Below are 27,758 nucleotides of genomic sequence, written 5' to 3' on the forward strand. Positions count from 1 at the left end.
CGGGCTTACAGGATGTCCTGAGGCAGGCCAGGAAAGTCTGTGTGCATTTCCGCCAGTCATATAGTGCATGCATCAGTGACACTGTCCCCCTTGTCCACCTGTTGGAGCACATGCTGCGTGGAATAATGGACAGGGCACTTGAGGCAGAACAGAGGCAGGAAGAGGAGGACTTTCTTAGCTCTCAAGGCCCCCTTTATCCAGACAGTGTTCCTGCGTGCCCGCTGATCACACAGGAAGAGGACGAGGAGGAGGATTGTGCCAGTATGTAGGTGGAGCCTGGCACTCAGCATCAGCAGCAGTCTTTAAGGGATCAGTCCCAAGAAAAACATGGACTTGTACGTGGCTGGGAGGAGGTGGCTGTGGACCATGTCGTCCTTAGTGACCCAGAGGACTCCGGACCGAATGCCTCAGCAAACCTACGCTGCATGGCCTCCCTGATGCTGCAAAGCCTGCATAAGGATTCCTCGTATTCGTGGTATCAAGGAGAAGGACCAATAATGGCTGGCAACCCTCCTTGATCCACGTTACAAGGGTAAGGTTGCGGACCTTATCTTGCCATCGCAGAGGGAGCAGAGGATGAAACATCTTCGGGAAGCCTTGCAGAAAGGTCTGTGCAAAGCATTCCCAGAGACTGGGAGGTTACAAACTCTTGTTTCTGGACAATGTGTTGCTGAGGCTTCGGTCAGTCAAAGAAGGAGCGGTGGAGAAGGTGGCCGTCTGACAGATGCGTTCAGACAATTTTTTGGTCCGCAGCCCCAAGGTATGATCAGTTCCAGCAACCATCGCCAGCGTCTGTTTTACATGGTGCAGGAATACCTAGGGGCAAGATCTGACTTGGACACCTTTCCCACCGAAAATCCTCTGGGTTACTGGGTCTTGAGGATGGATCACTGGCCAGAGCTTGCACAGTATGCAATTGAGCTACTGGCCTGTCCTGCATCCAGCGTTCTTTCGGAATGCACATTCAGTGCATCTGGAGGCTTTGTAACCGATCACAGGGTGTGTCTGTCCACTGACTCGGTCGATCGACTGACCTTCATAAAAATGAATCAGTCTTGGATCACCACCAGCTACCAAGCACCTGATGCTGATGTAACCGAATAATTTTTTTTGAAATCTCAGATCCCTTCAAAGACTGCCTATGCTGATGCTGAGTGACTATCCTGAGTAATTATCCTCTTCCTCCTCAATGATCACGCTGATAGCTTGTAAGAACATTTTTGGTTCTGGGCACCACCACCAGTGCCTAAGGCCCAATTTTTCAGCCCCTGTTTAACAGGGGCGTGTGTGACAGACCTAGCCAGAACAGAGGCTGTTGGAGAGGACTGTATGCAAGCCTGTTGCCTTTTGATTATGGGCCCTGGATTTTCAATGGAACAATACTCTTTGTGAGGTGAATGAGAAATCCAGGCTGAACTGTACTAATCGGACTCAGTCGTGTATATATGTATATATTGTATGGGGACTCCTTACTGTAGATTTGTGTCCCTGAAGAGGGAGGGGGGATTCCTCCAGCAGCCCCCTGCTGATAAGACTGATTCATTCTGTTGGGACACATCCTGTGAGGAGATGCTGGTGTCATCAACCTGTGTTTATGTTAATTGAGAGAGCTGATCACATTAGCCACCAGCACTGGCTAGGAGACGAATGGTCTAGGCTGAGGAGGGGGTAGATTGTTGTTTGTATTGTTAATTCTCTCCTGTAAGAGTTAATATGGGAAAAACGTTTCTCCTTTCCACTGATGCTTTATCACCAATCCTTGTTTCACGAAAAACCCCAACTTTTCAAAAAACATTTGTCATTGGGACAAAAAGTGAGGTGAAATCTTCTGAAGAGGTGCACAGACAGCAAAACAAATGTCACAGGGGTGATAACCCTTCCCTATGTTTTCCAAAAAGCTTAAAATAGATTTTTTGGCTGGAGCTAAACATGTTAAAAATGTACCAGTTCAAAATTACAACCAGATTCTACTTAACAACAAACCTACAGTCCCTGTCTTGTTTGCACCGCCTGTATACTGCTGTTCAGAGTATATAGGGCCTGGTGGCCCCACGCCTTTCTTTTTTTTAATTTAGGTGCGGGGTTCCTCTTAATATCAATACAAGACCCAAAGGGCCTGGTAATGGACTGGGGGGTACCCATGCTGTTTGTCTCACTAATTTTCATCCATATTGCCAGGACCCGACATTACATTAATGCTGCAAGCAGTTTTAAATGACTTTTTTTCCTTTAAAAATGACATTTTGTGCAGGGACTGTTCTAAGCACGGGAAACACGTGCCACTTTACAGGCATACTATAGACACCCCCCAGGTACGATATTTAAAGGAATATTTCACTTTTTTTTTTTTAACTCTAAGCATCATCAAAATCACTGCTCCCGAAAAAACGGTCGTTTTTAAAAGTTTTTTTTGCATTGATACATGTCCCCTGGGGCAGGACCCGGGTCCCCAAACCCTTTTTTAGGACAATACCATGCAAATTAGCCTTTAAAATGAGCACTTTTGATTTTGAACGCCCGAGTCCCATAGACGTCAATGGGGTTCTAACGTTCGTGCGAATTTTCGGTCCGTTCGCAGGTTCTGGTGCGAACCGAACCGGGGGGGTGTTCGGCTCATCCCTACTAATGAGGTTTGTTTACTAGGGAAATAGAGGTTGTTCACTTCCCAATGTGAATATTTATTTTACGGAGCCCATGTTCTTTGTTGTGCAAAGTGAATAATAGCAATTCAGTTTAAATATCAAACACAGGCAAGAGATTTGTTCTAGCACATAATTGCTTGATTGAAGTAAAGACACTTCTTATTTAATAATCTTAGGTGTCTATTTAGCATTTTCTTCTCCCAGGATTCACACAACCTTCACCCAAAATTCACAGGAGTTGTGTCAATCTTTGGAGATAACATAGATAAACAGACTGGAAGATAACATTGATAAAATGAACATTCATCTTTACAAAATGATGAGTCCTTTATTCCTGTAAGATCCATCCACACCAGATACTCTGGCACGTGTTGACCTTGACCAAAGCATCCCAGTGCATATACATTGTAAAAGCAATGTATTTCAATAGGAGAAGTTCTCAACAGTGCATTGTGCTGCTGTGCAACGGCCTGTGCTGGCAAAAAAGATAAGAACAGGCCTTATTTTTTTTTTTTCAGCACAACACATGTAAACACATGTAAGCACAGAGCAACAGGCATGAATGCAACATGCAAATTGTCAAATTGTTGAATTCTCCTTTTAAAATAAAGCTTAGTGAAGATTAAATTATAAAAATAAAGTTTTCAGTTAATGTAAAGCTGGCTACACACTATACAACTTTTATACAATTTTCTTGTACAAATATACTTTAGATTTACCGAAACCATACAATATATGGTCAAACATAAACACTTTCAATATGCAATCAGGCAGGCCCTTGTACTACATAGTTGAAGGTAAATTTAAAGGAAATTGAACAACAAAAGTTGTATAATGTGTATCCAGCTTAATAGAGCATGCCAACACATGGCAATGCATGTGCGTTTATGTGAACTTAACACTCACATTGCAACGTGATTTGTGTAAAACAGCTCATTTAATTCTAGGGGTTGACTAAAAGGAGTAGAGCATGTTCATTTTGCAAAGTGAATTTTTACTTTGCAAAGGGATTTACACTTAGCTTAGTGAATGAGGTGAAAAGTCACTTTTCAAAGAGTGCCCAAAAAATGTACATGGATTATTTTTGCTTGCACATGATTGAACAGTGGAAGTCTGCAGAGCTTCACCCCTTTCACCTAGCTAATGGAAAATTCCCATGCAAGGTGAAAATTCACTATGCTGGTAAACAGCCTATTTGCCTTTAATAAATCAACCTCTATATATGAGCAGGTGCTGGATTTATACCAGCCCAACGAACATGAGGTGGGTGCAAAATCCTGATCAGGTTAAAGGGAACTTGCTCACGGGAAAACAAAACTAGCACTGCCAATAATAAAGTATTGTTCTACGGAAGTTATTATTGCCCTACTAGTCAAACATACTACACAAATCACCCTAGGCTTAGGCCAGTATAAATATCTGGTTGCACTGTCCTGACCCAGAAAAACATTAAGAGCTCCCAACTTCTTACGACTTTCCTACTGTCTGAGATCTAAATAGAATACACAAACCTGATCTAACCGTGCTGATTATTGTATTACAAACAGGGTTTGTTTGGGGGGGGGGGGGGAGGGACAGAAACAAAACAAACAAAAAAAACAGCAACGATGTGGTTTTGCTTCAAGTGAGACAATTATCTAATATAAATAAAATAAGCATTTCAGAAGTGAAAATTTAACATTGATAAAATACCTATACGTTTGATTTGGGGTGACACGTACACCCCTCTTTGTAAATGACTCTCGGATTGTTTTTATAATCTTGGCCTGTCACCCTTGTTTTCCCTTAAACACCCCTCTCTTATCCTCCCTGTCTTCATGTCATACATCTATTTGTCCTCCTCAATATTTGTACCCCCTCTCAACTTGGCAGGAGAATCTAGTGACAGGAAGTGAGATATTCTGAAAGCCCCATGCCAGGCTGGATGTGTAGGGTAGAGTGCGTGCCAGGCTACCAGGCTCTGCATGTGAAGGTACCAGGAATGTGGGGTGGTCAGTGCCAGCAGCCCTGGCAGACCCTTGCACTGAGTGTCGTTCTTCACGCAGCTGTTCCTCACTGTTAACTCCCTTCATATGAGTCATGTCAGCGATCTGTCCTCCTTACATTTATATCAGCTACTAGATAGATCACGTCTAGATATACATAAGCTGATTTTTTAAAACTAGAAGATTGCACACTGTTGAACATGATTTTAAAGGGTGGAAAGGACATTTAAAAAGAACTCTGCCTGAGCAATCTGTGAATAAAATGTATATCAATCTCTTTATATTAAATATATTGAACGCCATCGCTTGCTTACTGACCTGAGAGCTTGTTGAGTGACCTGAGCTGTTCTACAGTAGGTTAGTTGGTTGCATCAAGGACGCATATTTGTGCGCTAGTAGGTGAGCATTTATCAGCTGCATTCTACAGGACCGGCCTCAGTTTTCCTCCATTTTTATGAGATCTGTAGTTCTGGCAAAAATCTGTCTTTAATTTAGCTTCCCATATAAAAAATCTCAGTGTGTGATAATGAGCAGATGTCATGGAATTTAAACCGTAATCCCCTCTCCTCCCTGATCTTCCCCGTATTCACTCTGGGCACTGGAATATAGGTATCATAAAAGAGGCATCCTCACCAGCACATTGATCAGACACCTCTCTGGACATTGGTATATATTGTAGTTATCATAAAAGAGGCGTCCTCACCAGTACATTGATCAGACACCTCTCTGGACAATGCTTAAACGGACAATTCTTAGAGACGGGCACCAATGCAAATGGCTTGTGTGGGAAAAAAACGAATAATACAGTACTAGTACTAAAAACTAAAGCTTCGCTCATTAGTCATAAGCCTTTGTTATACTGATTACATATTATTAAGCAGAGCCACGAAAATTCCAACTGAAAATGTGCACATCTACTTTTTTATTAAAGAGACCTAAACACGTTTTACGTGTGACATGTAAGAAATTCTATAATTTGAACATAAATACTATGCAAGAGATTATTTTCTATGCTTATTGTATAACTATATGGTTTGTTGTCGTTTTACAGTATACCAAGGTTTATTATCAACCACATTTGTCTGTAAAATTATGTATATGAAAATATGCATAAACTAACCATATATTTACTTATGCTGTTAATTTAAAATATAAATGACCTGATTTAATATTTGTTCATTATGGTCACTTATTGTTATTTTTTTAAGTATTATACGTGATTTTTATATTATGCTTATCTCTTATCTTTTAGCTTGTAGATTTATTTACTTTGAACGTCTACATTTAATTTCGCATATTCTTTTTATTGTCCATGGACACAAAATGCTCACGGATTTTCACTCTTCTTTTATTTGGCTGTTTATTTATATATGTAGATTTTTATTTTTTTTTTTTGTTTGATAAAGCCTGTCGCCCCCCCCCCCCCCCCCCCCCAATTCCAGTTGTTACTGAGATCCATTAGACGTAGGTGCACAGATGCCTGAATTGCTGAATGGGAGCCATGCTCCTCCCAGCAGTGCCCCTTGACATGTACTTGGCATCGGACACACCCTGGCATATGCCCCCTGATGAGAGGCCTCTGTGCTCAGACAAGCTTGCTATACAGTCTATGCCCCTTTAAAACTGGCAGCGTAATTTGTACTGTGCATCGTACCCGCTGAGCCCAATTTTATTTTAATTCCATTCATCTGTTGCTTCTAAGGAAACCTCTGAACACCTATGTACATGCATTTTATTGTATAATATACAGTTATACCTTAACCTTATCAGCGTGCCTGTTGAATGCGAAATGATATGTATAACAAATGCACACAAGTAACAGTGCGTTTATAATTTGCAGCCTGCACTTACATTTGTTTATACATTTGTATTATATTAATAAGTTGATGTGTTCTACCATCAATAGGGAACAAAGTTTTTTCGTCAGAAATGTTTTGCCTTTTTCAACTTGGAATGGTCCCTTTAGTTTTTATGCACCGTGTGGTGACAGCCGGTTAGCTTTGAGTTCCGAAAAGTCCGCTGTCCATGGTACTGAAACCGCAATCCTCCGCTATGCAGATCCGCGTCCACTTTACTCACTGCTTACACCTAGCGGAGGAGGCGAAGGGCCGGTCAGAGGCTGCGTGTGTCCCATTGTCTGCTGTACCAGAGGTCATTGGAATGTAAACATAGCAATACTTTATACCAATACTCTGATTAAAAAAAAACACTAACGGATATTTTATATGTGTGGCTATTGATTATTAAGAAATAGAAAGAGAGCTAAATTAAGTGCATCGAGATTTAAATGTTTAATCTTATATATATATACACAAAAAAATCTTTATTACAAACAGATATATGTCTACCTGTTATTATCTATCTATCTATCTATCCACCGTCCTCTTTTCCTACTATCTATCTATCTATCTATCTATCTATACAAGGTTTTCTTTTCTTTTTTCTTTTCTTTTCTTTTCTTTCTATTTATGGTTGACACATTTCATAATTCTGTCAATTTGTCCAATTCGGTCTACCAACCACCTATTTTCATTATATTTCTTCTACTCTGTCTTTAACCATCTTGTAATTATAATTTTCACCCCTCCTCCTCAAGGATGCCTTTAGTGTGTATATATATATATATATATATATATATATATATATATATATATATATATACACACACACACACACAGAGACTTAAAGCAAAAGATGGTAAGGCCTTGGAAGGGGTTAAAGCACTAAAGAAACAAATGTTGGCATTTTGAGAAGACCCCATCCCCCTGAGGGAGCCAACAATGTCTAACTTCAGTCTCCTGTACCCACAGGGGCTACATATGTCCTCTCTCCTTCTGCCAAGTTCTGTGATCATTTCCAAGTTCCTCTCCTATCTGCCTGTTTCCCTTTCCTTCCTTTATGGCTCCTCTTTGTCTGGAGAAAAGCTCTCCTTCTAAAACAGACTGGTTGATTTAGCTATAGGTCGGTTGTTATGCAGGCGGTGCTGTCTTCACTGCCCATTCAATGCCCAATACAGAAACACTATGCCATCCTGCGATAAAAGCATGTGTTATAAATGTTGGTATAAAACAATTTTTGGAAATTTAATCTGCCTGCCTCGTCATCATATTCTGATTTACCAGGACTAATAAACTCCTTAAAATAGTATTGGTGTTTTCTGCATGGAGGAATCAATTGCTCAGAAAAAATCATATGTCATTTCCCCTTAGACCTTACAAAGAGACTTATAAGACAGCGCAAAACGCAAGTATAATCGTTCAACCAGTCAGATTCATATTTACTGAAAACAGATTAACGAGAGATCCGAATGTCTTACATTGACATTCAGCGTTTTTTAAAAATCTTTGCACTTTGACATTTTCAGTAAACCCAATAGAGGTTAGTTTCCAGTTTGATGTTCAATACGACTAACAGAGGTTAACATTTATGTGTTTACTTTGTGGGGGTAAGCACATATCACATATTCTAGAAAAAACGGTGGGGTATCTAATACATTAATTATGTAATGAACCTGATATGTTTTTACTTATGCAGAAGAGTGGGCTAATTAATTTAATTAAACGTTCCTAAAGATTCTGTTGATTTGGTATAGAATAGTTGGTAATCCTGTACTCACTTTTGGTATGCTGATATTGGTAAATTTATTTTCTTGCTTGTAATTTTTGGTATTACTTACTGTCAATTAAATTATCCTAAAGTGTTTTTCTTGTTTACCTTATTTATCATAGTTATATAGTTGCACATATATTTGTTACGTGATCGGTGGTAGGATCACCAGATTACTCCCCCAGTATACATCAAAAATACAAATTCTACTACTGCTGCTGCTGCATAGGCGTCAAGAAATTCGTGTACCATGGGTACACTGGCTTAAATGGCTGCTTCTACGGAGTTTTGTGTTCTGCCTGTAGAACCAGCTCAATGTTATTCTGTGTGTCCATACAGATTATGATGATTAGAGGCATATTTTGAGTTCAACATTTAGAGGCAGGAAAAAAACCCTTCTGGTTTGCAAAACTCTCCTAAACGGGTCTAAACTTTGAAAAAAAACGCTCTATATGAGCGTTTTTTCTGCCAAGGAAACTGGCATTTATTTAAGCCCAGTGTGCATGGAACTTAATGTATCAGAATACTGTGTAGTGAGGATTTTCCTTATGACAGTTTTTTTTAATAAGTTGGAAGATTTACTCAATCAATTCAAAATAATGTAAAAAAAAAAGATCATTTTGATAGGTTGCAATTGTGTTCTTTCTGGATCTTGTCCAGTAGTTTCAGATACTGCTAAGATTTGTGCGCCCATATGACGTCGTACGTTCAAGTTCAGGTGATTTTGATCTTCGTGTGAAGTGGTTGTTCCTTAGTACCAGTGTTGTTTAGGGTGTTCTGGTGGGATTTGTGTATTCCTTCATGGCAAAGAGGGTTTCATGTTTCTAAACGTATCTATAGCATCTTATTGAGCTAGCAGTTCAATTACTATTTGGCAGTTCGCAAAAATAGACTGTAGGAATGTATACGATTTTTAGTTTAGATTTAACAAAGCAAGCTGCAAAGTCTAGTATCTGATAGGAACCAATCAGAATTAATCTTTCACTGATCCACTCATCATAGATCGAAAATCGATCTAGCTTAGCTTTGTGCACTATCACTGCTCACTGCACTGAGCACTTCACCAATTGCTCTTTGCTGTTAGTTGAAGGCCCGCAAACCACCTCGAGGAGTCAGCACATTGCATCTATTTCTACATGCCATTGCCTTTTGTGTGTTGTCTACACCTGTGTGTAAAATGTGAGGATATTTAAAATGTGAAATATTGAATTTATTATGATATAAACTCATCCTATATGTGCCCTATTTGGGAGTATAAAGGAGAAATTCTCCCTTGAACATAATAAACTCAATTCACAAAGATTTAACACCAGCCTCAGGCCCCTGTTATCAGCCATGTGACTGTAATTTTCAGATTTCTTTGGACTCAACTGAAAATAGCTGTCACTTAAAAAAAGATACTTATCCTGTCCTGATGTGCTAGCTTTGTATTGTAAATTGAGCTCAATATATTATGGAGCAAGTTCATAAGGCTACAAGACAGGGGGGTTGATTTACTAAAGGCAAATCCACTTTGCACTCCAAGTGCACTGCAAGTGCACTTGGAAGTGCTGTCGCTTTAGATCTGAGGTGAAGATCTGAAATGAGGGGAAGCGCTGCTGATGTCCAAACATGTATACAAGCAAAAATGCTGTTTTTTTAGTTTCCTTGCATGTCCCCCTCAGATCTACAGCGACTGCACTTCCAAGTGCACTTGCAGTGCACTTGGAGTGCAAAGTGGATTTGCCTTTAGTAAATAAATCCCACCATCTCTTTCTGCAAAATGTATTCCTCTTTATTCATTACACTGCAAAGATCAACAAGGGAAGGAGGAATTATATATGTGTGTGTGTTCAATTCACAGAGCTAACACACCAGGTTTAAGGATGCTAATTTTTGAAAAAGTGACAGGTAATTTTGACCAGATTTCAAAACGATGATCACATAACTAACTTAAGACACATATGGTTGTGATAAAGGTTTGTAAATTAAGGGGGTTATTTACAAAAGGCAAATCCACTTTGCACTACAAGTGCAAAGTGCACTTGAATTTGCACTGAAATGAGGGGAAGCTCTGCTGATTTTATTATCCAATCATGTGCAAACTAATATACTGTTTTTATTTTCCTTGCATGTCCCCCTCAGATCTACAGCGACTGCACTTCCAATTGCACTTTTAGTGCAATTTCAAGTGCACTTTGCACTTGTAGTTTGCAATTGTAATGCAAAATGGATTTGCCTTTAGTAAATAACCCCCTAAGTTTATTGTAATTTATCCATAATGTTGACCATGTTGGCTGTAGTGTGGTGTGTGTGTATTTTGGCTGCGGTAGGTCTATACATCTCCCAGGCAGGCTGTAGCCCATGTACAGTACGCTTTGGTGCACTGTGTGGGATCTGATGTTTCAGCACCACCAGTCTGGACAGCTCCAGATGCCTCTTGCACACTGCAGCCCCAGCGGTCTCTCGTCTATTCCCGCTACAGGCAGAGAACATCTGTTCAGGGTGTTCGAGACCCCTGCAACAAACGAGATGACAGTCACCTCTCAGACCCCTACACTGCCCTTCCAATTGCTATCAAAGCTTTCACGTGATTCTTGCTTTTGTTGGTGGTAAAGATGCCCTGATCTCTACTAGTGCAATCTATTCCCGTAACCACCTTAGGCAGCTGTCAGTATGAATTACTCGAATCAGCTAGAAATACGGTACCTTTTTTTTTCACAGATTTGTATCTTTTTATGATTATTATTTTTTATTTACTTTTATGATTTTTTTTTTCATTGTAAGCCAGGTTTTTTTATGCTTAGGCATAAATTTAATAGGGCTTTGCTTTGCCCACCCAAGGCATCCCAGAGCCCATCTGCACCCTCTCACTATTCTATTTGTCGTTTATTGCTTTCAGCCCAGAGGAATAGCCATTTTGTTTATCCCCTGATGCCCAGCAAATATGACAAATGTTCAATATTTATTAATTGCCCTCTATAAAGCCTTTTAATTACAAGTTAAACCAGGCACAGGAGACTCCCAGCTGTTTCAGCAGGGCTTATATCGTTGGACTGGATATTCCTACACCTAAATAACAACACACCATGAACTTTCTACCCCCAGCGGCTTCGCCTAGTCTGCCGCCAAAGGAAAATAAATAGGCTTATAGGTCAATTCAAATAAACACATTTGGATTTTTTTTGTTTTAATATTTATTAATCTGAGTTAAAATTGACACATACACAACACGTCTTGTGCCCCCCACGCACTAACTGACCATTTTTTTTCTCTACAAGTTTAAGAATTGTCAACACATCAGACGTCGCTGTTCTGGAAGTGTAAGCGTTAAAAAAAATTACATAAAAAAGAAATAATAATAACAATATAGACATTATTTGATCAGGTGGCACAGATAAATAAATACATTATTAAATACATTATTAAATAAAAAATACACTGAATTTTTCATGAATGTGCATGAAATACTAATACCTTCTAATGCACTTTTATGATAGTATATTAAAATAAATACACAAAATGTATGACATAAATAATAAAAATAAAAAATATGCATAAACATTAGGGCAGGTGAAAAAATACATTTTGCATATTGCTTTTTCCTTCTCCTTTTGTGTCTTTCTCCTTCCGATGCACAACAAGAAAAAAATATTTTCGGCATGTAAAAATCTTTTCAGACATTTAAAAACATATATATTAACACACAGTTTATAAAATAACATTTAGTGGTTAACAACAAGGTTTTTTTTTGTTTGTAGGAGACGGAAATGTATGTCACGTGTCCGTTTAACCTTTTGATTGCCAGAGGGGCTCTGCATGGCATTGCTGTAAGCTCCTCTTGACCAAGTTAAATGGTTCACTAGAAATTGCACATTATAAGAGTTTGCTTGGTCCCTATTACAATAAACTTTATATAAATTTAAATGTATATTTTGCATAGATTTTCCGTTTGTTTTCTATTTCTTCCTACTTTTTTTGCATTCTATTGCTTGAAAAAAATATTTCTGCACTGAATTAGATTTTAGATTTTATGCGCCGGTGGATCTGCAGATTGTAAGCAGGAACTAGGAATTGGTTTAATGGTTCAATTTGGATTAAAATCAATTTTAAACAATTTTGTTTGTTATGCATGATATATATATATATATATATATATATATATATATATATATATATATATATATATATATATATATATATATATACTCTAAACTGTTAAAGGGTTGTTGATTGATAACACAATTCTAACTACAACAACGTTGGTTGACTTCAGCTGTGTTGGGTTACAGCAAAATAATTCAGAGCAATAATACTAAGACATTGCTTCTATATTGCATCTCAGGTGCGGACCCAAAGGTTTTGTAAGCACGTAATAGCTTCCGCACGCTAAAATATGGAAAAGGGGACACACCTATGATTTTATCATATATAAACAAGTGCTTAAACCCAGATTACATTCTATGTGCAAACATGATGTGAATGCAGGTATCTATGTCCTTTGTGGAATGGTTGTGAACAAGTGAGAGAGCGTGGATGTGCCTCACAATGTGCAAGCTTTGGGGTCAAGAGTGTGTTTTTCCAATGCAATAAATTACAGGACATCTAAAAAATGATGTTTCTGCATACGTTATGATTGGTCATATATTAGATTAACTCAAAAAACTTAGAATTGTGCATTAGCTCAATCTGCTGGATGGCCTACATTTGGGGCCTCCAGACAAATATCATGAATCTAGGATGGCATGGTCATTAGGAACAACACGCGGGTCTCCAAATTTAACTCAAATGTAGGACAGAAGTTCCAGCATTATAAATTTGGCTGCATGAGAGATTGTCCACCAGGCCCTGTTGCCCCACTGGTTCTTCCAAATTTCTTGGCACAAGTTGTACAGTCACACATGAGAAAATTGGAACAGGATTGGTCAGTTATGGAAAAAAGCATTGAGTTCTTCATACACCGGGGCCCTATCGTGGTGGACGTGCATATCATAAGGCAACAGGTTCTCAGAGTGGACTCCACTGCGCATCCCAGAAGATCCAAACAGCAGGCTATGTCCGGAAGGCCTTGAGCCTGGCAGGGTAGAATAATGCATAGAGTAGTGGTAGTTTTTATCGTTGTCCGGTGATGAGTCCTGTTTGAGGGAGAAGTTGCCATTAATGCACAGTGGTGGGCTTAAAGGGGCATCATACTCAGAGCTGTTATAGTCTGGAGATGTGTTACCATAGATGGACTCATATGTGGCACAGTAGCCGTGGCTCCGCAGAGCATGGGAGCCGGCTATTGAGCTTGATTGACACTGGGAGCCTGAGAGCCGGGAGCACTGGTAAGAGTAAGGGTGCATGGCAAAAGAAGAATTCGGGCCATGATACCTCCCAGCATCTTGACCTTGCTCAGTCAGGAAATTTCTGGAGTTCAGCTGCAGACAGCCGGCCACCAGGTTGGTGGTGGGCTGAGAGAGACCCTTGCACAAGGTTTGCACATAGGCGACTAAGTCAGGCCTTTTCCCAGACCTTAAGATCTCAGAAAGGGCCCATATGTAGTTCTTAGCAAGCCTGAGGGTCTCAATCTTGGACAGCTTCTGGGTCTTGGAGTAGCATGGAACGACCTTCCTGAGATTGTCCAGTGCGGAGTTGAGGTCGTGCATGCGGTTTCTCTCCCGTGCGTTGGCCTTCTGCCTTCTCACCTTTGACCTCTCCATCCTGGCCTTGGTCATTTTTCTCTTTTTCGGCCCTCGTTTTTTAGGCCTGTCCCCCTCATTCTCCTCTGTCCCTTCCTCCTCCTCTTCCTCCTCATCATCTTCCCCACCAATATCTCCATCGTCCTTGCTTTCACTTAGCGATTCCTCCGTATGGACATCCTGTAGGCTTTTCTCACTCTCATCCTTGTCGCTGATATCCTCATCACACTCATCTGTCCAGGAGGCAAATTTCTGCACCTCAGGAATCAGACTGGTGTCGCTGAACAGCCTGGTCAACATGATTGCTGGGGACAGAACACACACAACGTCAACACCACAAATCTAGTACTAGGAATGTAAGTCTCGCTAATATCAAAGTACATTGGATATAACCACAGCTTACAGTTATAAGTGTTACAAAAATAAATATCTAAAAATAGTTAAAAGGTTTTTTTTAAAAATTAGATCATGCAGAGTAAATGTATCTATATGAGTAGGGTAGGTAGTACAATGGTATCTCCTGGAAAACTACCTTGTCACCTAGATTTCTTTTTTTTCCTAGATTTTTTTTTATATACACCATGTTCACCATCATGTAAATAATGCAGACAAACATATAGCAAACACGATGGTAAGCCAAATATTACTGTACCACCAGTCAATTTCACTATTCCCATTAAAGCTTATTGATTTGTGCTTGTATATTAATGCAAAAAGCATGGTGGCCCAGGAATCCTATATATGTTATATAGGCCAGGGTGACAACAATGGGACGTACCTGTCACACCAAAGGGGATTATATAAGGGAGAAAAGTGTTAACGCAAGGTGTGCATAGCTATTTAGTAATGGCTGTCTATTCCTTAAGGACATACTGATCATTAGCAACAAATGAATTCAATATACATTAAATAGTTAAGTAGATAGTTTAGGTAAATTTTTTTAACATTAGTTTTAGAATATCCTTTTTTTACACACCAATATAGGAGATTGCAATATGATAAATAATGTACTTGTAGAGCACAAGTGTCACTGCCATGTCTCCTTTGCATATCTCAAATACAAAGTGGAGACCCTTTAAAGAACTTGATCATCAATGTACTGCAAAAAATTATCACAGCTGGTTTGACTCTTCTCTATGTGCCATTCTATAGCTTAGTATGCACACAGCCTATTCTTTTATCTGTGTGCTAAGAATATATCACAATAATATATCCGTATGATATAAGACACCCAGCCCTATAAAAACAAGTCATTCTTACAGAGCATGATTAGAATTAATTGTCTTTCAATTTACCCATTACCGTTCCAAATTAAACCCTGTCAAATAATGTTGATAGATCCAATTATTATTTCATTACAGGATCCCTATTTCCCTGCCCCTGTGTTTGTACGGTGTGATGGGGCATTTCTACGATATTGGCTAGGTGGGGAGCACACAGACAGAGCTCACAGATGATCCAGACTGACAGATATCTCCACAGACACAATATAGACACCGACTTAATATCTACAGAAGAGAAATAACATGACCTACTGACAGCTAGTGTTGTCTCTCTAAACTAAGAAAATATGTAGTATTGTCTCTAGAAACAAATTAAAACGATTCTTTAAATTACTGCAGGAATGTTCGCAGGTCAAAAACACCTTTTCTGGTTTTGCAAACTGCCGTATAATTTGTATTCAAGCATGTATATAGATTTACATTTACACTGCAGACTGAAAGTCTGCCGATCTGAATACAAATGTATGCAGGATGCAATGTATTGCCTATATAGATAGATATATAGATATATCTATCTATATAGATCTATATAGATAGATCTATCTATATAGATCTATATATATCTATAGATAGACAGATAGTATTTAAATATACACACACACACACACACACATGGATAGATAGATGGATGATATATATATATATATATATATATATATATATATATATATATATATAAAACACTCAGTGCATATCCCATATACTTGTATATCTGATTAAAGAATAAGATCAGCAATGGAGAGCATTGTATTTCCTTTGCCAACAGCCCCTGTCATTAAATAAGTGCATGCGAAAATCCTGTAAGCTCCCAGCAAAGGAAAAAAAGCGGATGAGATCGCCGGGGAGACCAAGTCCATGCGAGGTGCCCCCCCATCCGTGCTCCTCAGAAAGGTGGATAGTGGATGCCATGAAATGGGGAAGACGTTCTGTGTCTTCCCTCTCTCCAAGCCTCCTCTGCTCCCAACTTACCTCCAGAGCAAGGCGCTAAAGAAATTTATGACATGGTTCGCAGCATCTTCTGGGAGTAGAAGAGTCTCCTTGAGGTTCTCAGGCTCCTTCAGAGTGCAATCCAAAAGGAGGAGAGGGTGGCATGTCTACCGAGTCATGGTACCAGCTCTGATGCCAGGCCATATGGTTGGCACGTCATCCGCGGGAGCGATCACACGGGAGCCTCTGATTGACGTGCGGTTGGATTGAGGGAGATTTGGGTCCCTAGGGGGGGAGGACTTACCATCTGTCACTCTTCTAAAAAAAAAAAAAAAAAGAGAGAGAGAGAGAGAAAGAAAGAAGAGAGGGATATATATTCTTACAGTCTCCAGTTCTGTGAGCACTGCAAAATGGGGCAGAGGTATGCACACACCGAGAAGGGGGGCACGTTGACTTGCCCACTTAAGATAGAGGGTGTGTGCCCAAATTAGTAGACATGGGAGAATGGGGAAGTTATAAATAGGTAATTTAGAGGGAGGGGGATTGAGTGTCCAGTTAAGGGAGGAAAGTGGGGCTTATTTAAGATACAGCAGAGAGATTGGCTTCTCTTTATTAGGGGGAAATAAAAGAAGGGTTAGGACACAGCTTGGTGCCTTTTATAGACAGGACATGGGTATGTGAATTCATTATACATGCTATGCAACTGTGCATTTTCTCTGCTGTAGGGAAAGATTGCTCATTAACAGACATGTAGATAAAATCTAATATAGATGTAGATATTAGCTGAATAGATTCAACACACAGAAAAAATAAAATAAAATAGATAGAGATAGATAGATTGATAGATTGATGCATAGATACATAAATAGACAAATTATAAGATTGAAGACAGAAGATTTTCATATGAAAACAGGATTTACTAAGCCATAAGTGTGTGCACCATTGTATCTACATATGCTACACAGAGTGGGGCTAACTACATAATCGTATTCATATAGTATGTTATACAGGATTTATATAGCGCCAACAGTTTAATATTTACTATGTTTATGAAAGTGTATATGCACAATCCAAAATTGTAAGTATAATGGTATATCAACCATAAAAATTAAACACTAATATAGTGAAACATGTTATAGTCCAAAGGTTGCTGTGAAAAGAGTCCAAAGCAAAAAACATAAATGCAAGTGAATAAATATTCGTCTTGACAATGTAACTGTGTTATTTAAAATAAACAGTAGCGATATCTGCAAAGAAAGTGTTCTTATATAATAGTCCACAAGCTATATCCAGAGAACTTCATGAGGCATCACAAAGACATTTGGAGAAGATAGTGTTCTGTTCATCAATATTCAAAAAGCAAACAGTGCCGCTTACCAGATCAGGTGGATCTCAGGTTATAGAGATCATATGGGCACACACACAAAGCATGGGATCGTCAGCAGATGAAGCGGTCAACAATGACAAAAAGACTCCTCCACACTGTTGCGATACTTGTCTCTGGATCCTCCAAAGGAAAAAGACTCAAAGCATATATATATATCATAGGTTGATTTGATTGTAGCCTTATTAGTGCAATTGTGACAGAGAAAATTGAATACTGTCCGATGTGTCCGTGATACTTTTTTTATTTTCACTAACATACAATTTTTCAGGACAAGCTTTCGGGGTATGTCCCCTTCTTCAAAGTCCAAGCAGTACTGCTTGGACTTTGAAGAAGGGGACATACCCCAAAAGCTTGTCCTGAAAAATTGTATGTTAGTGCAAATAAAAAAAGTATCATGGACAGTACTCAGTTTTCTATATCATAGGTTAGAAGAGAAGGGCTTCATGGTGCAGTACTTATTTTAAAAATGATTTATTTCTCAATAGCACTGACATCCAAGCACTAGCGGCATACAAAGCACTTCAAAAACAGCCGCGGCTCAAGCCAGCCAGCTGAAACGTGATGTCGTCACGCTCTAAAAGCTCCACCCAACACGTTTCCCCTAGAAGGCATCAACTAGGAAGGGAGGCTTGATGCGCATGGGTACACGTGCACAAGTGTACATATGGCAAATTCACTGGCAAATTCACTAACAGCTATGGGTTACCATACACCCTAAAAATCCATTTACACTATTGCATTGAGGAAATGCATGCGTTACCTCAATGCCCTGCAACACACATTACATGCATTGCTGCATTGTGGGGCCATTCATTTTGATTGCATTGCATTGTGCCACAACACATGGTAGTGTGTTGCATGCATTACAAAAGATAAGTCAAAACTGATTTTCAGGACCTTAAGGTGCATTGGCAGACCATTTATTTTATTAGGCTGCCCTAATGTAACACATGTTGATGCATAAAGCGTGTTAATGCACTGCAAATATGTAAATGGGACCTCAAAGAAAATGTGATAATAGCTAATATTTTTGATTCGTATGACATCCCTTAGCCATTTTGCATTATCATTTTCTGCAGGAATAAGACACCATTAAGTGCCCATTGATCTCCCTAAAGATGACTACAAAAATATGCTTAAAATGAAAAAGTCATATTCCTTGCAGTGCAGAGGTTACTGCAGTGCACATGTGTAATATAGTTCATATGTGCTAAAGTGCAAGCTTTGACCAAAGCAAGCTAGCATACACCATTTCATACAGTGCTAATAGAAGTTCTAAAGATACATTTTAATACATATGCTACTTTATTTACTCGCATAGTACAGCATGCCAGTCTTTTGGAGCTGTCCCTTTGTTTGTCATACCTTGGTGAGCAATCATGGTGCTTGTCATATTGTATTTTTTTTAACACTCTCATTTCTTAGTGCATCTTATTTGAGTATGAGGCCGAAAAGCGGTATTATTTTGAATCTTGCTTGCACACTGCAAACTAGGGCTTCAAAACAGGTATAAGATATTATTGTACACTTTAGTGTATCAGTAAGTGGGTAAGTGGATTGTGAAGGTGTAGATAGATCCACATGCTCAAGAAATCACATTGCAAGATATGCATTACCCTCATAGCAATTTCTCTTTGTTCTTGTGTGTTTGGTATAATCGAATGAGGCCTTGTATATCCTATAATTTATCAGTGTAGAGCATGAACATTATATATATATATATATATATATATATATATATATATATATATACTCTCTTACACATATGCTTTCATAGTGACACTTGTGAAATTACACAAGAGCGATGATCATCATGTACTAGATGAAAAAACAAGTTACTTTTTTTTTTTTACAACTGCCAGTGACATCTCCAGTCATAATGTCTAGTCAGTGAAGGAGTTAATGAATCAGGTGCTGTTTCTCCCAGCTGGCAGGGAGGGTTTGGTCCACAGACTCCCAGCTCCCTATGTGTGATCACCACAAAGAGTGGGAATCTCTGCTGCTCCCCATCTACAGAGATGTGTGAGAGGTATGGAGGAAAGAGATTTGGAGACTTGCCAAAAATCTGCTACAATAAAATCACCCCTCACCCACATCACACACCTCCCCCTCCCTCACCCGTTCACATACATCTCTCGCACACATACTCATACACATACACAATGTGTACATCGAACACACAAGCACATAGATTTGTGTATGTATGTGTGTGAAGAAAAAACATTCTAATTACTGGCAGAAGCACACCAGAGGTATGACTGGTTGATAAATGCTGTGCCAAGATATGCAAGGGAGGAGGTTGACAAACAGAGGGGCATTTGTGAAAGTCATTCCTTTCAAATATTACTGCTTATTCGTTGATCTAAAAATCACAGCAAATCTTTGCAGCATCTGAACAATTAAAGTGGCAATATTAATGTCACATAATGTACTCGCATAAACTTAAGTCTGCAAGCCAGTTTTTATAAGTTCCTCTTCAGCTGCTTTGTTTCATGTTGATACCTAATATGCAAGGTCATTAGGATATTTAACAGGGTTTAGAAGAGAAATATGGCTGTAATATAATGGTGAGTTGCTGTTGAAAGGGAAAACTGTATCATGCCCTAGCTGCTTATCGTCAGTACAGCCATTTGCATGGTCACACAAGACCTCTGGGACTGATATTAGCTCTCGCTTATCCTCCGGTTTGGAGATTTCTCCATCCAGGTAATTGGCAGGTTTGTTTACCCCATATACCACTTTGGGGGCTAAGACTCTGCAGATCATACTCTGCGGCCATCCCCCTGATGTTCTGGCTTTACATTTAAAATCTTGTGCAATCTACCAAAATAATATATCCATGCCATATATTCAAGATCGATAGGTTGGATTTTTGGTCTTATATGGGTTGCCTCTTCCATCTTATTATGGACCCCTTGTGGTAGATCTGATAGGGGTCTTGGTGGTGCCACTAGTGGAGTCAATGCCAGACGCACAGCAGCTGATCCATTTCATCTGGTTTTAACTATGTGGTTATGTTCAAACTGTGTCATTACTATAGAAAAAAGTCTTTCAATATAACCATCAACCTCTGAAGAAGAACATGACCATAATTTTAAAACGCATTGGAACCTCTCCTGTCTTACACCTTTTTAGAGTAGATATATGGTTATCCTTGTTGTCTTGCCTACTGTGATTTTCAACCGCTGTGTTTTTATGATGTTTATAAGTTTGATTCATGTAATTTATATGTGAATAAAGTATTATTATATTTTTAAACTACTATCTGTATCTTTGCCCTAAAAAATCCCACCTGAGGATCTTTTTGTCCATATGGCTGTAATATGGGCTGCGGTAATAAAGAGGCATTTGCCCTGGGTCTAAATGGGTAAAGGCTGGTATACAGGCTGAAAATCGACCGTTTAAGCAGGAACGTGACGACATTCAATAAGTGTGTCAAAAAGAGGGAACTTACCATGTATCCTCACAGGGTTACACTGTGGATACACTAGTTAAAGTATGCCAACATCCCGATATCGTATGAGAAAGACTAGAACTTACAAAAATGGTCTTCATTGGCACACATGTTGAAGTAAAAGTTTTGAATTCTAATTAAAAAAAGTTAAAAGTTAAAAAGCTTATATACAACACATAAAAGAAATCACACATCATAAAAATGATGACATAGAATATTTGACCCTGGGGACTCAGATAACACCTCCAATTATGATATTTAAATCTAAAGAGTAATAGGTATAATAAGTATAACCAGTAGCACTATCCACAAGAAGTAAACTGCATGGAGTGTGTCAGGAAAGGTTCCCTCCGCTGGTAATATCTATCATTTGGCGCGCAGTACTGAGGTCCACCAGCAGGTGTCTCCTGGCAGTTTGGAACTGTCAGAGTTTTTTCCTGCTGGTATTATGTCATCTTTGGGCCGCAGTACTGGCGTCGACTAGTGGATGGATCCTGGCAGTGTGGAGCAGGCATTACCTTCTGCAATTAGGCATCACCTGACTTTGATAGCAGCTATAGTATAAATACCCAGAAAGTGCACACACACCTTGCCCTGGTATTGTCCTTGTGCCCTGACCTGCGGCCTGTTTATCTGTGATCCTGATCCTGGACCTGAACCCTGATTCCTGTATCCTGTATCCTGAACCTGTTTGTTTCTGTTCCTGTATCCCTGGATCATTTCCCTGCAGCCTGATTCCTTCCATCTTGTTCCCTGTCTGTTTACTCCTGGCCCCCCATCTGCTGATCTCCTCTTATGACCCTGGCCTGGCTTTACTATGATTCTGGTACTCCCTTTTGCTATATATATACTGGTTGGTTTGTTATCACTGTTTGGTTGTTCAGTTTATTCACTCTGTATTGGTGGTGTGTTCACATTTATATGCATTTACTTTAATAAACGTATTTACTTTCACCTATTTATGTCTGGTTCACTCTGTCGTAGTCACACAGTTCTGGTTACATCTGGTTTATGATAGAATACCAGGGCCATCCCTGACCTGAAGTGGCTGCACAGAGGAACCATTTTGATTCAGTTTGGTTGCAAACATGAATGCTGGTGAGGTTATTTATTTTTCTCTGCTGGCATCTGAAAGTAATGATTATTGCCGCCAGGCTTTGAAAGGATGGTCTAGTGACCAGTTGTTTGCAGCTATCCATTTGGCTCACTCCCTGGTTGATCAGGGTTACATATTGTTTGGGGAGGTGCAGCCTTTGACCAAGATCTGTACTGAGCTGGCCCTGCCCTGCATTCCAGAGGGCCATGATGATTTCACTCCTCCTTTTAATGTGAATCAGGTTGTATCCCTAGTGTGGCTTTTAGAAGATGATCCCGCCGTTTTTTGTGAGCACTACTCAGCCTGTTCCTCACAGGTGATTGCTGAGTGCATTGTGTCTTCTCAGTCTTTTGTTAAACAGGGAGATTTAAAACTACAGTTTTTACAACCTATACTTTCGGCATGGTCTGACACGGTGTAATCAGCCCCAGCCAAAACAAACCACCTCTGCCATCAGACATCAGCCTACCCAAATGTATGTTTCCCCATCAGCCATGTCAACCTCAGTTGCGGCCCAGTATACGCTACTCCCAACCAAATACTCATATCTGGTCTCTGCTCCCTGTACCTATCCTGCATTCAACCCACCCGCCTCTTCCCCGCTGCCTACAAACCCACAAGATCCTCCCCCAGATACTGTTACCTCTTCTCTGCCATATCCCAATCCTCCTTTCCAGTCTGCTGCACCCCTTACCTACAGTCCTGCTGTCACCTATAGAGCTTCAGTGGCTAAGCCACAGAAAAAACAAAAGTTTTTTCCAACCAAAACAATCCTGCCATTAACCCAACCTGCCTCCACACCCAACAATCTGTCCCAGCTTGAAGTTCCGGTGCCGGTATCCCAGCCTGAAGTGCCAGAGTTCCAGCCCAAAGTGCCAGCGTTCCAGCCCGAAGTGCCAGAGTTCCAGCCCGAAGTGCCAGAGTTCCAGCCCGAGGTGCCAGAGTTCCTAGTCGGAGGTGCCAGAATTCCAGCCGGAGGTGCCAGAGTTCCAGAGGTGCCAGAGTTCCAGCCGGAGGTTCCAGTGTTCCAGCCGGAGGTGCCAGTGTTCCAGCCGGAGGTGCCAGAGCCAGCGTTCCTGCCTGAGGAGCCAGAGTCAGTGTTCCAGCCTGAAGAGCCAGCATTCCGGTCTAAAGAGCCAGAGCCAGCGTTCCAGTCTGCAGAGCCAGAGCCAGCGTTCCGATCTGAAGAGCCAGAGCCAGCGTTCCAGTCTGAAGAGACAGAGCCAGCGTTCCAGTCTAAAGAGCCGGAGCCAGCGTTCCAGTCTGAAGAGCCAGAGCCAGCGTTCCAGCCCGAAGAACCAGAGCCAGCATTCCATCCTGAAGTCCCGGTGTCTGTTTCCCGGTCTGAGGGTGCGTGCGTTGCACGTTTCCCAGCCTGTGGAGCCTGCTGCCCAGCCTGATGTGTTCCTGTCTGCTGCCCAGCCTGATGTGTCCCTATCTGCTGCCCAGCCTAATGAGCCTCTGTTTGCTGCCCAGCCTGATGAGCCTCTGTCTGCTGCCCAGCCTGATGTGTTCCTGTCTGCTTTCCAGTCTGACGTGTTCTTGTCTGCTGCCCAGCCTGGTGAGCCTCTGTCTGCTGCCCAGCCTGATGAGTTCCTGTCTGCTGCCCAGTCTCATGAGCCTCTGTCTGCTGCCCGGCCTGATCAGCCTTTGTCTGCTGCCCAGCCTGATGTGTCCCTATCTGCTGCCCAGCCTGATGAGCCTCTGTCTGCTGCCCAGCCTGATAAGCCTCTGTCTGCTGCCCAGCCTGATGAGTTCCTGTCTGCTGCCCAGTCTGATGAGCCTCTGTCTGCTGCCCAGTCTGATGAGCCTCTGTCTGCTGCCCAGCCTGATGAGCCTCTGTCTGCTGCCCAGCCTGATGTGTCCCTATCTGCCGCCCCGCTTGATGTGCCTGCTGCCCCGCTTGATGTGCCTGCTGCCCCGCTTGATGTGCCTGTGCCTGCTGCCCCGCTTGGTGTGCCTGTGCTTGCTGCCCCGCTTGATGTGCCCATGCCGGTGGCCCAGCTTGATGTGCCCATGCCTGTTGCCCAGTTCATTGTGCCTGTTGCCCAGTTCATTGTGCCTGTTGCCCAGTCTCGATGTGCCTGCCACTCAGCTCAATGTGCCTGCTACTCAGCTTGAGGTTCCTGTGCCTGCTACCCAGCTTGACGTACTTATTGCCCAACCTGATGTGACTTTGCCCGCTGCTCGACTTGATGCCATGGACTTTCCTCAGCAATGGCTAGTTGGAGCGTCCGGAGGTCGCTTCTTCGAGGGGGGTACTGTCAGGAAAGGTTCCCTCCACTGGTAATATCTATCATTTGGCGTGCAGTACTGAGGTCCACCAGCAGGTGTCTCCTGGCAGTTTGGAACTGTCAGAGTTTTTTCCTGCTGGTATTATGTCATCTATGGGCCGCAGTACTGGCATCCACCAGCGGATGGATCCTGGCAGTGTGGAGCAGGCATTATCTTCTGCAATTAGGAATCACCGGACTTTGATAGCAGCTATAGTTTAAATACCCGGCAAGTGCACACATCTTGCCCTGGTATTGTTCTTGTGGCCTGACCTGCAGCCTGTTTATCTATGACCCTGATCCTGGACTTGAACCCTGATTCCTGTATCCTGTATCCTGAACCTGTTTGTTTCTGTTCCTATATCCCTGGATCCTTGCCCTGAAGCCTGATTCCTTCCATCTTGTTCCCTGTCAGTTTACTCCTGGCCCCCCATCTGATGATCTCCTGTTTATGGCCCTGGCCTGCCTTAACTATGATTCTGGTACTCCCTTTTGCTATATATATACTGGTTGGTTTATTATCACTGTTTGGTTGTTCAGTTTGTTCACTCTGTTTGTATGTGTGGTGTGTTCACATTTATATGTATTTACTTTAATAAACTTATTTACTTTCACCTGTTTATGTCTGGTTCACTCTGTTGCAGTCACACAGTTCTGGTCACATCTGGTTTATGATAGAGTGGTTGAGTCACAGTCAAGGGTCGCAAGAAGATTGTCACTCTACATGTTACGCGTACAATTGCTCTTCTTCAGGAGACTACAGATATATTATGTAGATCTGTAACAAAGTAAGTTGTGGGGGTCATGTATGAATGAATTCAGACAGGTAATCCTCACTAATTGAAATAATGGTAAAATTCAGTAGCTGAAAGGGCCTGCAAAGAGCGATGGTTGGTAACCATAGACATCGGGAATTGGTTAATGTAAACACAAAGCGGGGGTTGAGGGTAATCTGCCACCACGGTCCGTGCTAACGATTAACGCTGCACCATTAGTCAATAAGGCAAGCTGTCTTGCCAAGAGCATGCGTATAATCGCCAATGAAGATGCAGGCCAGCTGCCTGAAGAGCCAGAGCCAGCGTTCCTGCCTGAAGAGCCAGAGTCAATGTTCCAGCCTGAAGAACAAGAGCCAGCGTTCCAGCCTGAAGAGCCAGCGTTCCAGTCTGAAGAGCCAGAGCCAGCGTTCCAGTCTCAAGAGCCAGAGCCAGCGTTCCAGTCTGAAGAGCCAGAGCCAGCGTTCCAGCCCGAAGAACCAGAGCCAGCGTTCCAGCCTGAAGTTCCGGTGTCTGTTTCCCGGTCTGAGGGTGCGTTGCCCGTTTTCCAGCCTGCGGAGCCTGCTGCCCAGCCTGATGTGTTCCTGTCTGCTGCCCAGCCTGATGTGTTCCTGTCTGCTGCCCAGTCTGATGAGCCTCTGTCTGCTGCCCAGCCTGATGTGTCCCTATCTACTGCCCAGCCTGATGAGCCTCTGTTTGCTGCCCAGCCTGATGAGCCTCTGTCTGCTGCCCAGCCTGATATGTTCCTGTCAGCTGCCCAGCCTGATGAGCCTCTGTCTGCTGCCCAGCCTGATAAGTTCCTGTCTGCTGCCAGTCTGATGAGCCTCTGTCTGCTGCTCACCCTGATCAACTTTTGTCTGCTGCCCAGCCTGATGAGCCTCTGTCTGCTGCCCAGCCTGATGTGTCCCTATCTGCCGCCCCGCTTGATGTGTCTGCTGCCCCACTTGATGTGCCTGTGCCTGCTGCCCCGCTTGATGTGCCCATGCCGGTGGCCCAGCTTGATGTGCCCATGCCTGTTGCCCAGTTCATTGTGCCTGTTGCCCAGTTTGATGTGCCTGCCACCCAGCTCGATGTGCCTGCTACTCAGCTTGAGGTTCCTGTGCCTGCTACCCAGCTTGACGTACTTATTGCCCAACCTGATGTGACTTTGCCCGCTGCCCGGCTTGACGCCATGGACTTTCCCCAGCAATGGCTAGTTGGAGCGTCCGGAGGTCGCTGCTTCGAGGGGGGGTACTGTCAGGAAAGGTTCCCTCCGCTGGTAATATCTATCCTTTGGCGTGCAGTACTGAGGTCCACCAGCAGGTGTCTCCTGGCAGTTTGGAACTGTCAGAGCTTTTTCCTGCTGGTATTATGTCATCTTTGGGCCACAGTACTGGCATCCACCAGAGGATGGATCCTGGCAGTGTGGAGCAGGCATTACCTTCTGCAATTTGGCATCACCTGACTTTGATAGCAGCTATAGTATAAATACCCGACAAGTGCACACACCTTGCCCTGGTATTGTTCTTGTGCCCTGACCTGCAGCCTGTATATCTGTGAACCTGATCCTAGACCTGAACCCTGATTCCCGTATCCTGTATCCTGAACCCTGAACCTGTTTGTTTCTGTTCCTGTATCCCTGGATCCTTGCCCTGCAGCCTGATTCCTTCCATCTTGTTCCCTGTCTGTTTACTCCTGGCCCCCCATCTGCTGATCTCCTGTTTATGGCCCTGGCCTGCCTTGACTATGATTCTGGTACTCCCTTTTGCTATATATATACTGGTTGGTTTATTATCACTGTTTGGTTGTTCAGTTTGTTCACTCTGTTTGTATTGGTGGTGTGTTCACATTTATATGCATTTACTTTAATAAACTTATTTACTTTCACCTGTTTATGTCTGGTTCACTCTGTCGCAGTCACACAGTTCTGGTCACATCTGGTTTATGATAGCGTGGATAAGTCACAGTCAAGGGTCGCAAGAAGATTGTCACTCTACATGTTGCGCGCACAATTGCTCTTCTTCAGGAATTACGGATATATTATGTAGATTTGTAACATAGTAAGTTGTGGGGGTCATGTATGAATGAATTCAGACAGGTAATCCCCACTAATTGAAATAATGGTAAAATTCAGTAGCTGAAAGGGCCTACAAAGAGCGATGGTTGGTAACCATAGACATCGGGAATTGGTTAATGTAAACACAAAGCAGGGGAAGAGGGTAATCTGCCACCACGGTCCGTGCTAACGATTAACGCTGCACCATTAGTCAATAAGGCAAGCTGTCTTGCCAAGAGCATGCGTATAATCCCCAATGAAGATGCAGGCCAGCGTCTTCATTGGGTATTATACGCATGCTCTTGGTCTCTCTCTACATATGCTATCTGTGAACATAAGGCAGCACCTGTTTGAGCTGTTCGTTAAATATTGAACAGCTCGCCTTATTGACTAATGGTGCAGCGTTAATCGTTAGCTCGGACCGTGGTGGCAGATTACCCTCTTTCCCCGCTTTGCGTTTACATTAACTAATTCCTGATGTCTATGGTTACCAACCATTGCTCTTTGTACGCCCTTTCAGCTACTGAATTTTACCATTACTTCAATTAGTGGGGATTACCTATCTGAATTCATTCATACCTGACCCCTACAACTTACTATCTTACAAATCTACATAATATATCTGTAATCTCCTGAA

The 27,758-nt window shown here is 41.8% G+C and overlaps 1 protein-coding gene across 1 annotated transcript; it reads right to left on the minus strand.

The window, feature by feature from the left end:
• Window positions 1-12,358: 12,358 nt before the first annotated feature.
• On the minus strand, window positions 12,359-16,432 carry NEUROD2 (neuronal differentiation 2). Its single transcript, XM_073608351.1, has 2 exons — window positions 16,146-16,432; window positions 12,359-14,198 (listed from the first exon to the last, which is right to left on the minus strand). Exon 2 carries the CDS (start codon window positions 14,191-14,193, stop codon window positions 13,138-13,140), a length of 1,056 nt encoding a protein of 351 aa, XP_073464452.1. The 5' UTR covers window positions 14,194-14,198; window positions 16,146-16,432; the 3' UTR covers window positions 12,359-13,137.
• Window positions 16,433-27,758: the final 11,326 nt, after the last annotated feature.

The sequence above is a fragment of the Aquarana catesbeiana genome, linkage group LG12 (assembly GCF_042186555.1).
Source record: "Aquarana catesbeiana isolate 2022-GZ linkage group LG12, ASM4218655v1, whole genome shotgun sequence".
NCBI classification, from domain to species: Eukaryota; Metazoa; Chordata; class Amphibia; order Anura; family Ranidae; genus Aquarana; species Aquarana catesbeiana.